Source organism: Manis javanica, chromosome 8, assembly GCF_040802235.1.
Source record: "Manis javanica isolate MJ-LG chromosome 8, MJ_LKY, whole genome shotgun sequence".
Taxonomy (NCBI): Eukaryota; Metazoa; Chordata; class Mammalia; order Pholidota; family Manidae; genus Manis; species Manis javanica.
Genome location: NC_133163.1, coordinates 100,691,462 through 100,705,183, shown reverse-complemented (window position 1 = coordinate 100,705,183; position 13,722 = coordinate 100,691,462). Strand labels below are relative to the sequence as shown.

The 13,722-nt window shown below is 33.6% G+C and overlaps 1 protein-coding gene across 4 annotated transcripts in view; it reads left to right on the top strand.

The window, feature by feature from the left end:
• SPPL2A (signal peptide peptidase like 2A) overlaps positions 1-13,722 on the top strand; it is a 45,563-nt gene that overhangs the window by 20,737 nt on the left and 11,104 nt on the right. For 3 of the 4 annotated variants that reach the window (XM_037020951.2, XM_037020952.2, XM_017680514.3), the window contains exons 6-14: positions 6-139; positions 3,721-3,872; positions 6,285-6,381; positions 6,812-6,913; positions 7,931-8,012; positions 8,563-8,637; positions 12,182-12,238; positions 12,434-12,487; positions 12,925-13,027. In XM_037020951.2, coding sequence (XP_036876846.1) covers positions 6-139; positions 3,721-3,872; positions 6,285-6,381; positions 6,812-6,913; positions 7,931-8,012; positions 8,563-8,637; positions 12,182-12,238; positions 12,434-12,487; positions 12,925-13,027 — 856 coding nt within the window. The remainder of the gene's footprint in view (positions 1-5; positions 140-3,720; positions 3,873-6,284; positions 6,382-6,811; positions 6,914-7,930; positions 8,013-8,562; positions 8,638-12,181; positions 12,239-12,433; positions 12,488-12,924; positions 13,028-13,722) is intronic. The other variant, XM_073211844.1, reaches the window with a different exon arrangement.

The window sequence follows — 13,722 nt, the reverse complement described above, 5'->3', positions numbered from 1 at the left end:
TTCAGACACTCGGAGATAACATTACTGTGAAAATGTATAGTCCATCATGGCCTAACTTTGACTATACTATGGTGGTTATTTTTGTAATTGCTGTGTTCACGGTGGCATTAGGAGGATACTGGAGTGGACTAATTGAATTGTAAGTTTAATTAAACTTCAGTGTTTTTGTGATAAATGGCTAAGAAATTGTTTGATAATCATTTTCATCATGTAAAAATATTTAAAATTCTACCTATTCTCAGAATATATAGTGCAGATAAAGTCAGTTTACAGTTTGCCCTCACATAGGGCATTTAACTTTTCACTAGGAAGAAGAGAGTCATGGGTTCCTCTGACTCTTCTCCTAGCAGGAAATCATTGAAATTCCAGCAAACAGTCCTGTTAATTAAAAGACTTAGTTATGTCTCCTAGAAAAGGTGAAGATATTTAGTGTCCTAATGTGCCTATTTATTAAGAAAATAAGCATGAGAAGGTGAGGGGTGTTTTTGGGTCTTCCTGAGTTCAGTTATTAGAGTGTGACCTCATCATTCTATTTAATGCTTTAGGAATTCTAAGGATATTAAGAATGTCTGTGTTTTAATTTAATATAGAAATTCCAAATGTACATAAAATTGAGGTTTACCCATATGATAACCTAAACTGAATCTTCTTACAGTTTTGTACCTTTGGCTTCAGATTGAAGAAGGCAATATAGGAGGATCATTTCATACTTGTAACTTTTAATTTTAAAATGTGCCCAGAGCATATTATTTCATGTATCAAGGACCATTTATTCACCTTTGAATTGATCTATAAGTTCCATTAAAAAGGGCTTATTTGCAACTAAATGAAGCTAAGCTTGTTTGTGATTATTTAAAATACTAAAATTTGGTTGACTTAGATCAAGAGAAGAAGAATCTTAGGGTTTAACAAGTATAGGTTCCTTGAGTATTGAGCTTTAAATTACTAAATGCAAGTCCTTTTGCTTTTTAAAACATTAAGATATAACTGATAACACATTATATTAATTTCAGGTATATAACATGATTTGATGTTAGTTATCACATGAATTTAAAATTCATGTGAATAAGCATTGTTTTTTTCTTTATTATTAATTTTTAGAAAGCATAGTATGTAAGAAGATCTCCAAGATCACTTTTAGATTATTTGGTGAAAGTTTATGCAAATAATTACCAAAAGCTACTGATTCATTGAAAATGCTTTCCCATTTAATATAGATTCTCACTATACTCCCATTAGTATGTAAATTATTTCTTCTCTGCAAATAGTGCTTCTCAAACTGTAATGTGCATACTAGAGTTGGGATGGAGGCCAAGATTCTGCATTTTTAACAAGTTCCCAAGTGATTTTGCGACCCATGGACCACAGTCAGATTTAGCAAAGAAAGTCTCATGTACATTCAGGGCAGGCTGCTCCTCAAGAAAATTGGAGGTGCGAGAGGAGTCATAAAGCTTTTTTATTCATAAAGAAATGCTGATAGGCAAAAACAAAGAATGTATTGCTTCCAACAGCCAGATTGGGAGAGATGTCCTTTACCTGCAGGATTATGGATTTTGAAATTGAAGTGAATGATTCCAAGAGTAAAATAAAGTTAGAACTAAGTGTGTGTGTGTAGGAGGGAGCTGACAGTATAAAGAGAATGTGAATCAATAATAGAAAGAAAAAAGTTCCATAGAAAGTAGAATTATTAAGAACTTAATGATCGTTTGCAACAACATGGATGGACTTTGAAGGCATTGTGCTAAGTGAAATTAGTCAGGGAAAGACAAATACCATATAATCTCACTGATATGTGGAGTCTAAGGAAAAAAAAAAAAACAGGCTCATCAATGCAGAGAACAGATTGATGGTTACCAGGGACAGGAAGGTGAGGGGTAGGGAGTGACAAAATGGGTGAAAGTGGTCAAAAGATACAAATTTCCAGTTATAAAATAAATAAGTCATGGGGGTGTAATGTACAGCTTGGTGGCTATAGTGGAAATACTATATTACCACTATATTTGAAAGTTATTTCAATATTTGTACATTTGAAAGTTACCAAGAAAATAGATGTTAAAAGTTCTCATCAAAAGAAAAAGGTGTAAATTGTGATGGTTGTTAACTGTTCTTATTTGGGTGATCATTTTGCAACATTACAAATATCAAATCATGTTATATACCTGAAATTAATATAATGTATATAAGTTATATCTTAATGTTTTAAAAAGCAAAAGGACTTGCATTTAGTAAGTAAAGAGAGTTAGATTGAAAAAGAAATGGAAAGAGAATAAGGCTAGTTAGGGAAGGAAAACTTTGCCAGAATAGAACTTCATAACCCAAAATTACCCTGCCAAATGAAAGATGTACCTTACACAAAAGGGAAAGATACCTTGGTTCCATAAAAAGACTTTTAAGTAGAGAGTTAGTCTTACTGTAATGAGATCACCAGTCCTTGGGCTTCATAAGCTCAAGATAGCATGGAAGGAAGCTTAGTTTCCCACTGCATGTGGCTCTTGAGCTGATATAAGAGTACAATTTTTTTAAAAGACAAATTGTATTTTAACCTGATATAAATCTAGTATATGTTTTCCCTTCAAGAAATTGCCTGGTGCTTTTTAGTATGCTAAATGTGAATATATGTCTTTCATTATTATGGCTTATATCTTTACTCTGATAAAAATGTCCTTAAATATATTGTTTACAATGATAGCTACCAAAGGTTGGTACCTTTTTCCCAGTAAGTTACCACTTTCATTGAAACTTCTGTTATCATCCGGCTGTACAATTTTGGGGAGGTGCTGGTGTGTCTCTCTCCCTGCTCTTTCCCCAGGCAGCCACCCTAGCATCAACAGATGCTTAATATAGTGGCCATCCCAGTCAACAGTTTTCTAGTAAGTGGCATGTTGGTTAAATAAGCAGTTTGGCTAATGTATAGTTTAATAGAAATAAACTGTTTTTTAACCTAAAGTTTGTATTGAGCCCTGATCTGATGGAGGGATCAGGGTGTATGCAAAGGGAACAGAGTTTAGTAGACCAGAGTTGAAGGGAGCTAGAAAAGTATGTAGTGGATTACGTATTACTGGGAGGAAGCAATGATATGACAGAACAGACTGTTCAACAAAGGACACTTGTGACTCTTTCCTTTTCATTTTCTCTCTCTCTTTTATTAGCTGTGTGGCCTAGCCAGGGTTGTTGGGAGAATTAGAAACAAAATTTTGCTATCTTAAATCAAGGTAGGGCAAAGCTACGTTTTGAACATCTTTTGAATCCTTCATAATAACATTGTTGAGCATAGAACAGGCATATAATAAATACTGAGTTGGCTGATAGAAGAATTTAGTGTTTACATTTAAGAGAAGCTAGTTATAGAAGTACTACTTTACTGTAAGTTGGTAATATTAAGTGTGTAAAAAGAATTGCTTATCATTTGAAACTTACTGCATCAATATGGTTTCCTAATTAGATAATATGAGCATCCACAAACATTAATTTGCTTACATAAAATGTCATCTCTTTCAACAGTTCTGCCTCCAGAAAAAATGCTCTTTCACAAGTTAATGGTTTATAACATCATCTCTGGAGGGTAGAATTATAGGGAGTTTTTACTTTCTGGATTAACTTTTTCTTTTTAAAAGTACATTACTTTGTAGTTAGGCACAAATTTAAGTTGGTGTTAGAGACAGATTTTTAAAATAAGTGTACTTGGCAGAGATTTGCTGAAGTTCCTGTATGTTTTTGCAGGGAAAACATGAAGGCAGTGACAAATGCCGAAGATAGAGAAATGAGGAGAAAGAAGGAAGAATATTTAACTTTCAGTCCTCTAACAGTTGTAATATTTGTGGTCATCTGCTGTGTTATGATGGTCTTACTTTATTTCTTCTACAAGTGGTTGGGTAAGAAGTCATCTTTTTTATCTGCTATTTTTAGCACAGTCTTTTCATTTGCTGTGCCAGGTGTACCTTTTCTTTTAAGGCATTCTACCTGGAAAAATATAAGTGAATAGTTAAAAAGTGACACTAACTTCTCTGTCAGAAGTATTAGATCACCATTACTCTAGAGTAAAAAATACACCAATTAAAAATTTACTATAGTTTGAAATAAGAATACTTCTTCATGGATGACTTGAAGAATTGCTGTGGTCCTGAAGTTCCCCTCTCTGCAGATAAAGCATGATAGCCCAGTATCTAAGCAGCAGACTTAGGATTTCTTGGTGGCTATATTTAGTTACATGAAATAGAAAATTATTCAAATTACTGATTTATTGTTTCTGCTTACCCCAAAAGTGTAGTTTGTCTTTTTGTTAGTGTACAAATCGAAAGATTGTATCGCTCAAAGTTTGTTTCACTTTGGGTAACAGGATCATACTACCTAAAGAAACACAGGTCCTTGCTTGTGGTCTAGAGAGTAACTGACACTTTCCCTTTAAGAGTAAAGATAGCATCTGCAGTAGTTCACCCATCCCCTGGACAGTCGTAGTCGTTTATAGGATGAAAATTTGCCGTTTGTGGCCAATGTGTAGCACAAAGAGAAGGGAGACCATAGAAAAGAGAGAGAGTGCTTAATGAGAACTAGCAAAAAACCCTTTGTAAAAACCACCATAGGCTTCAGTGAATATTTGGAGAACATTAGCATAATTTTCTGGATTAGAAAATTGAGATCCTTAGGCTAGTTTCAGCTTACTTTTCAATTTCTCCTTCCTGTGGCAACAATTTAAAAACTAGATCTATGACATATATTTCCAATCAGAGAAAATAATTCTTTTAACCATGACTCATATTTCAATCTCACTGGGAGAGTGGATGCTAAAATATTTGTATTATGTTGTCATTGTGCAACCAATTTTTCTCAGCCTTCAGTAGTTTGTGTCTGACCCTCAGTAGATGTATTAGTGGTCTTTGATAGAAACAAGAGATTCCTCTACTGTACTCTAAAGCATATTTTAATTTTTGGTAAGAAATTTCCTTAAACTCTTCCTATTTAAAAAGTTGACCTGTTTATAAATGTAATTATTGATATAGGATGAAAATCTTTATACTTCATGGTTATCCTAGGACATAAGATTTAATTATGATTCTGTATTAAAGTCTGTATGACATCACAATGTCTGTATGATAATGCAAGATTTAATGTGCCCCTGAATTGCTCCTTATAGCTAAAATTGCTGGCATTTCTCAATATATTAAATGTACCAAATTACTAAGGTTCCCCTTACCATTTTACGTTAAGCCATGATCAAGAAAGAAACTAAAGATAGGTCTAGTAACCAAATTCTTTCTCATGCCTAGTCATTTTTCTTAAATATAACATTGAATGAGACACCGAAACCTCTGTTAAGGCCTCAAGAGCAGGAGTCCACTGGCATTTTAAAACTTGGGTTGGAGACTTTTGATAGATGACTTACCAAACTCAACTTGGCAGTCTTTGACTGTCTGTCTTACCACTCATGTTACCACATATAGCCAATAATAAAAATAACAAATAAGAAGAGACTAAAAAAGTAATTTGTCCAAGATCGCCAGTTAAAAAGTGGCTATTCCTGATTTACTGTCTCCAGTCTTACTTATGGAATAGTTAACAATTTTCTATAGTTATATAGAATTTGAAAATTTAATGAATATGAAAAATTCAGGTAATACTGTATTTCCATTGTGAAATTTTGTGAAAGCTCAAAAAACAAATACTTTTATTTTACAACAGTAAAAAGATCAAATACTTTTAATTTTAAATAATTCTCAAGTAAGTATAACTAGTATAAAAAAGCATTTGTAAATTTTGACTACCTTATTATCATACCCTAACATGGATTAAATGGATTTTGTTTTACCAGCGGTCAAAATAGAGGTAATACCACCATAGGAAAATGTAGATAACATGGTTAAATGTTTAAGGTAGGTGTCAGTTCTCATCCTTAAGCTGCATTTTAAAAAGCATTTATAATGGTTTATTAATTCTCCCATTCCTTACATTTAAATTAAATTCTGCAAATGTCTGCAGCTCACTTCATAGACATTTACAAACATGTCAGTTTGAATCATTGAACCATAGAAAATAGAGATCCAGCTTCAGCCCTTAACAATCTAACCAATGTTAATGGAACTAAAACAACACAGAAAATACACACTCTTAAATAAAACTCAAGATCTAATTATTTGCAGCTTAGTAACCAATTCATATTATAGTATGCTCACTGTATTGAAAGTGTCATGATCCAATAAGAAAGGTAAAGAATTAATATTGCTTGTATAAATATTTTTTATCACATTTCCTTCTGTTCTCATATAATGCAGTGTCTTGTTTTTTTCTAGTTTATGTTATGATAACAATTTTCTGCATTGCATCAGCAATGAGCCTGTACAACTGTCTCGCTGCACTAATTCATAAGATACCTTGTGGACAATGCACGTATGTATCTTTCATGAGAAATCCTATAATGTTGGCTTTTGTGATTCAAACAATGCTTTGTAGTTAGAAGGAAAAGTAGAAGTGTTCTTTTAAACCTGTGCAGTCTAATTTGCATGTAACTATTTAAATTTAAATTACTTAAATAAAATAAAAAATTCATTCTCATTAGCCACATTTCAGGTGCTAAATAACCACATGTGGCTCGTGGTTACTATATTGGACAGCACAGACATACATTTATTTCACCACAGAAAGTTCTGTTAAACTGATAAAAATTTTATTCCATAACATTTGTTGTATTTAACATCAAGACTTTAAACATATTATAATAGCTTTCTTGTGACTGTGGTTAACATTTGTCATTGCTTACATTAAGTGAACATTGCCTTTCATCTACAGGGTGAACTGACCTATTTCAATCTGATTTTAGGATTGTGTGTCGTGGCAAAAGCATTGAAGTGAGGCGTATTTTTCTCTCTGGACTATGCATAGCAATAGCTGTTGTTTGGGCCGTATATCGGAATGAAGATAGGTATGAGTGCTCATATTTTGGATTAGATTAAAGAAGGATTATTTTATATCTCACCTTGATAATTATTCATTGTGATTATTATGGGTTTGTTTGTTTTTGTTTTTATCCCAAACTTTAGTCTTGAAACAAGCTAAATAAATTCTTAAATAAGCAAATCTTATGTTGATGGGTTTAAGGTCATGTAGAGAAGGAAATATGAATATGATTTAACCATCGAAGCTGAAATAGGCATCAAAACCACGAAATTGGCGTCATTATGGCATAGCCACACAATGAAGTACAATGTAGTAGTAAAGTATAAAGAGGATCTCTAGGAATTGATATGCAGTGTTTTCCAGGATATATATTTTAACTGAATAAAGCAAACTGCAAAAGAGTATCTAGAGTATGCTGCCCTTCAAGTAAGAAAGAAGGAGATAGAGAAAATATAGAGGTGTCTGTCCATTTGCAGGAACACTAACCAGAAAAATATATATTTAATATTATTTAATGGTTTATTAATAAAATTATTAAAGCCCAAAAGGATTTAATGGCCTAAAATTTGACAGCAAGGTTCATATGATTTTAGGAAGCTTCAAGTGTGATAATCAATTGATAATTATGCATATCAGTGTCTTATACAATAGGTTATATAGCTCTCATTTCTTTTATGATTTAGCTATCTGGACATATATTAACACCAATATCCTTTGTTATGAGCTTCCTTTCTAAGAAGAGACTGTGTGTGTGTGTGTGTGTGTGTGTGTACAAAGATTAAAGATAAATATTCCCTTTGATACAGATCCTTCTGAGGAGCCTTTCAACTTTTTCTTAGTGTAATAGTATTCATTATTCTACTAGGATAATAAATTACTAAGTATGAAGAATATGAGAGGTTTTTTTATCATTATAATTGCTGCTTAATAATAGAATGGTCATATGATAGCAGTTGAACAGTATTACTTTAGTGATATTTTCATTTGAAAAGTTCCATCTACCAATAACTCTAAATAATAGAGTAACTTATTTTGGTTTTAGGTGGGCTTGGATTTTACAGGATGTCTTGGGGATTGCTTTCTGTCTGAATTTAATTAAAACACTGAAGTTACCCAACTTTAAGGTAAAGTTCACTACTTTGCTAGGTAAAATAATTTTTTCTTTTAAAAACAATTTGATTAAGATATAATTTACATAAAATACGCCCATTTTAAGTGTATAGTTCATTGGAATTTTTAAAATGTATAACTTTATAATCACCACCTCAATCAGTTGTAGAACATTTCTCATCTTTTCAAAAATTCCGTTTGCCCTTTTGCAGTCAGAACTAGTCGAATCCCCAGCTCTAGAGAACACTAATTTGTTAGCTAAAATATTTTTAATCATTCATATAATATGCCAAATTCATCAATTCCTAACAGGACTAAATATCAGAAAAATATTTATTTCTTCAATTCGGTGATCTTTTTTTTTCCTTAAAAAGAATGGGATAAAGAAGGTAAAAGTTTCGATATGATAATGTAGAATTAAACTACACATAGTAATAACCATTAAATGCCTTAAAAAATAATGTTCAAATATATGTTCGTGTTTATTTGTACTTGCAAAATAATATAATCTCTTAATTTAGATATAGAAAGTTTGACTTTTAACTTTGTTTCTTTTTTCAACAGTCATGTGTGATACTTCTAGGTCTTCTGCTCCTCTATGATGTATTTTTTGTTTTCCTAACACCATTCATCACAAAGGTATGATATTTTTTCAATCCATGAGAAACATGCTAAAAGATGAGAATCTTAAACATTGCTCTTAGGTTATTGATTTTGTAGATGTTTACCATTGAGTGGGCTCTAATTCTCTTAAGAAAATTGTCCTTGAAATTGACCTTTTAATAGAGTCATTCTGCTAAATAAAAAATATCTTCCTTCCTAACTGGTATAAACATGAGAATGTCTATAAATTTTCTTCTGGCCCTTTTTAAAGTAACTTTTCATATTATAAAAGAATAAATGTTTGCTATAGACAATATATAGACAGCAAAAAGAATGAAAATGGGTCATTTACTACTTTGATTTCTGTAGCCCTAATTTGAGACTAAGAAAGAGCACCACACCAGAAATCTGAAGACCTAAAGTGTAGCTCTGCAACCTTGTAACCCTGGGCAAGTCATGTAGCCCTCTGTGCTTCTTTCCTAATCCATCCTGTGAGGAGTACTGCTAGCATTCCATCCCCTTACTTGGAACTGACAGAACTCAACCTAACCTGCCTATACCAAAAAGGTCCTATCTATCCAACCTGTGTGTAGAGGCCAGAATGGGGCTGGCCTCAGGAGAAATTCACCATAGGAGCACCTGCCCTCCTTTTCTGCTTCTGTCCATTTGTTCATTGTCTCAGAGTGGCTTTTTCCATGAGAGTACAATCATAGTAGCTGGCAGCTTCTAGGTCTTCTGTTCCCCGCTCTGCTACTAGCTCCTCAGTGAAATGGCAGTGCCATTGCCAGAATGAGGAAGAGGTGTTGGGTGAGTGGTAGTCCATCATATTTGCCCAGTTCTTCTGCCTGGTCCTTATTCCTATCTCATGAATATTTTATTAATTATTGCTTAATTCTCCCACCTTCTCCATTGTGAATCTTGCTTTATAACTTTATGTCATTTCTTTATCCTTTGTCACTCTCACATATTTATAATTTATAGTGATGTTATAATCACTACTTTTTTCCCCATTCGTTCTTAATCCATCTTTAGCCTCTACCATCTGTGAAATCACTGTAAAACTCTGTACTTCTGATATTTGCTATGGTTTAAAACAAACATGTGTCCTATTGAGCAGCTAAAATTGCAAGTAGGTAACAAATGTAGTTAACTGCGTCAGGTTAAGCTACCTTTCAAACCATTTTACTATCACCTTTCTGTGCCTTAATAATGAGCCACTTGACTCATTAACTTCACTGAGCAAAAGTAACCTTAAAAAGTATAGAACTACAAGAATGGACTAACAGTTACCAAAGGGAAAAGGACTGGGGAGGACAGGTGGGAAGGGAGGGATAAGAGGGGGGAAAAAAGAAAGGGGGCATTATGATTAGCATGTATAATGTGTGTGGGGGTACGGGGAGGGCTGTACAACACAGAGAAGATAAGTAGTGATTCTACAACATCTTACTACGCTGATGGACAGTGACTGCAATGGGGAATGTGGGGGGAACTTGGTGATGAGGGGAGTCTAGTAAACATAATGTTCCTCATGTAAGTGTAGAGTAATGATACCAAAATTAAAAAAAATTTTTAATCAAGTATAGAGCTAGGATTATAGATTATAATAAAATTATTATATTAAGACTTTTTTTAAAAATACTGGGTAAAGCTCTTTTAGCTTGTGTCAAATTATTTGGTTCAAAAAACGTTTCTGTAAGTCATTCCATCAGAGATCCCGTAATGAAAGCAAAGAATTCTCAACAAAGCCATTTTCATAAGTCAGCAGATAGTTGTAGCATATGATACATGTATTACACAGTGGATATAGGTATACGATATAACTAAACTTTTTTTTTTTAATTTCCATTCTGTTTTAACACTTGTATCACTTCATAAACACCAGTCATGTCTGCCAGCAAACTATATCCATTCCTCACACAAAAGTTTCAGCATTTTAAAGGTGCAGGTAATAATGTCTTCAAGCCCCCTTTTTTTGGGCTTTGGGAATTTCTCATCTTTTTTTCCATCTTAGTTCCCACTGACAAGGAATGTGATTTCTAGTAATCTGATCTGGTGGAAAAGATTGAAGTGCTTTTTGGAGTTCACTGTTGCAGATTTTCTTTAACTCTTTTCAGTCTGGTTTGTTTTTATTAAGGCTGTAGACCTGATTTTAGTAGGTAACTCAAAGTGAAAATCCAATACATAATTTCTGATTTTTGTGGTTTTTCACTGAGCATTTCAAGGATTAAATATTAGACATTGTAAATGTGTTCTTGACCTGATATTAGACTTCTGAGTTTGCAAAGCTGGTCTCTATAGGAGTAAAGGCAGTAAGAGCCTATCCTCATTTTTCTTCATCCACCATGGTACCTGATACAGTATCTTACAAATGATAGTTACTCAGATGTCTTTGAATGTGTGAGAGGATGTCAAACACTGTCTTCAGTTAACTGTTTTGAATAACAATTAGAAAATGAACCAAAATGAACTCTTTATCTCGTAATGGAATTACATCACAGGAGTTTGCTATAAGGAAGAATATTGAATATTAGCTTATTTTTCCTAAATTCCTGTGACTTAACCCTTCTGTAATCTGAAGCTTAACATGAGGTAAAGATTTCTGTAGCTAGGAATTTTATCCTTCTTTCTTCTTAGCTCAGGTATCAGTGAAGTCCTTTTAAAAATACTCGTAATTTCTCCTATGAACTCCACCCACATGGAAAATATTACAGTTAGACAATCAAATTTTCCTAAAATTCAGGGTTTTTTTTATCTTCCCACTACCTGTTTTGGTAATATATTTATCATAATGTGAAGCATAAGATGGGTGCTTATGCACTCTTAACTCACTACCTCAAAATGTTTCCCTCTGCACAACAGACTTGGCTGTCAGGAGAGAACTTTTCAATGAACTCCTCACACAGCCCACATAAAAAGACCTTAGCCAGACACTCAGCTTAGCCAGAAATTCAGCTAAGGTTATTGTTTTGATTGGGACATAAAAAGCAGGCAGGGCTGAAATTGGACAGGAGTCAGGCTAGAGAAGGTTCTCAAGTTCTTTAGGGCTAGGTCTTTTCAAGTTTGGCTTCATTGTTTTGTTATTGTGGTGAGTAGCCATAAATGCAAATGTGTATTTATTCAAGTAAAGTTATTATGTGTATTACATATCTAAATATAAAAATGTTTATAATATTTTGTGTCCCTATTCATTGTTATTGCTAAATATGAGTAATGACACATTGTATATGGCACAACATAACTAAAAACACTTAATAGCCCATTAAAACTGCTAGACATTTGGTTGTTAGTACAAATCAGTGCTCAAAGCTTCCACTTGAATAATCTGTCTGTGGTTTGTCTATTAGCTTCTGGTAAATTATTGGGCTCTGACAAAGGAAGGAGTGTGGTAGGTGAATTTTCTTTTAGATGACTCCAATTTTTGCTATCTGCAGAGACTTTTTTAGGAAAAAGCAGTCTATAGCCCATGTTTCATCAGTTTACAGTAGGCCATAAGCCATGGGGTCAAATCATTCTTGAGTACTGGCAGATTATTCTCTTTAAATGATTGGATAATTTATTTCATCTTCTTTCTCAATTTTAGAATGGTGAGAGCATCATGGTTGAACTTGCAGCTGGACCTTTTGGAAATAATGAAAAGGTAGGGATGGCAATTAAATAGAAATAGCTGCCAGTGTATGTATGTGTGTCCAGTTGATAATTTTGCCTTCCTGTGTAATTCATTGGTCATGTAGTGCATGTTAAGGTATTGTAAAAACCTATTTTCTCACAAAATACAGCCCTTTTCTTAGTTATTCAAATTATCAAATACCTATTGACTTGGGTTTCATCCTAGAATGATGGAAACTTGGTGGAAGCCACTGCTCAACCCTCAGCTCCCCATGAGAAAGTAAGGATTGTATTTCAGATAAGTTCATTGGACTTTAAATCATACCCTCTGAGACAAGACTCTTCTTTGGGGGGAAAAATCCAGATTGCCAAAAAAAAAAATCCCAAAAAACAAAAAAAAACCTCTTTCAAGGCCTGAGTCCTGTTTTGGGTAAAATGGGAAAATAAGGTTAGATGTGGGGATACTGGATTAATTCTTTTAACCCTACATGTGTGTGGGTTTCATTTTTCCAGAACTACATATCTATTTCTTTCAAGCTTTCTATGCATTCAGAGTATATGTATGTCTAGTTTATGTTCTCTGACTTGAAGTTCTTCTAAAATGTCAATTAAAAAAATTTTTAACTATTCTAATGTCATTCTTTCCCTTTCTAAAGTTATGGGTAAAGATTCCTAAGAGGTTTATTGGTGGCCCTTTTTTTTTTTTTCTATTTACAGTTACCAGTAGTCATCAGGGTACCAAAGCTGGCCTATTTCTCAGTAATGAGTGTTTGTCTCATGCCAGTTTCAGTATTGGGTTTTGGAGACATTATTGTACCAGGTAAGCAATTGTTTGTAATAACTTTAGGGAAAATATACTGATGGTTTAAAACTGTCGAATGTATGGTATCCATTAAAAATTACCCAGTCTGTATTAACTATTTCTGGCTAAAGGTGGGATCAATGGCAAAGATAGAAGAAAAGCATTTTGAGGGGCAGAAGATAAAGCCCAATGGTAATAACCAAAGTGTATCTCCCATGGCTCAGATAGAGAAAGCAACTAGTGTCAGATTGTCTTTCTTCCCCAAGAAACTGTGTGTGTGTTTGTGTGTGTGTGTGTGTGTGTGTGTGTGTGTGTGTAAAACTCTTAAAAGTTGAATTAATTATACCAAATGTATTAGTTTCTATTACTTTTATTTTAAAATAAGAGTCGTGCCTTAAGAACACTAGACAAGGTCATGCTCGAGGAGAAACAGTGGAACACCATCTTTTATCGGGCACTAGAATACAAAAAGTACACCATGTGGTAGAATCTGTCACCTTCTCCTAGTGTGCCTTCTCTGACAGTGATTGCAGTTCTGCATTATTTTCCTCACTGGGGTACCTGTAGAATAAATTTAATCCCAACTCAGTAGAAGTAATTAATAATATTTCTCGATTACCTGAGAACTTGTTGTTTCTCACTTTCCTTACAGTTGCCCTGTGTACAAACTGTCTGTGGATGAGTAAAGAGTACTGGTTTTTCTGAAAAAGCCA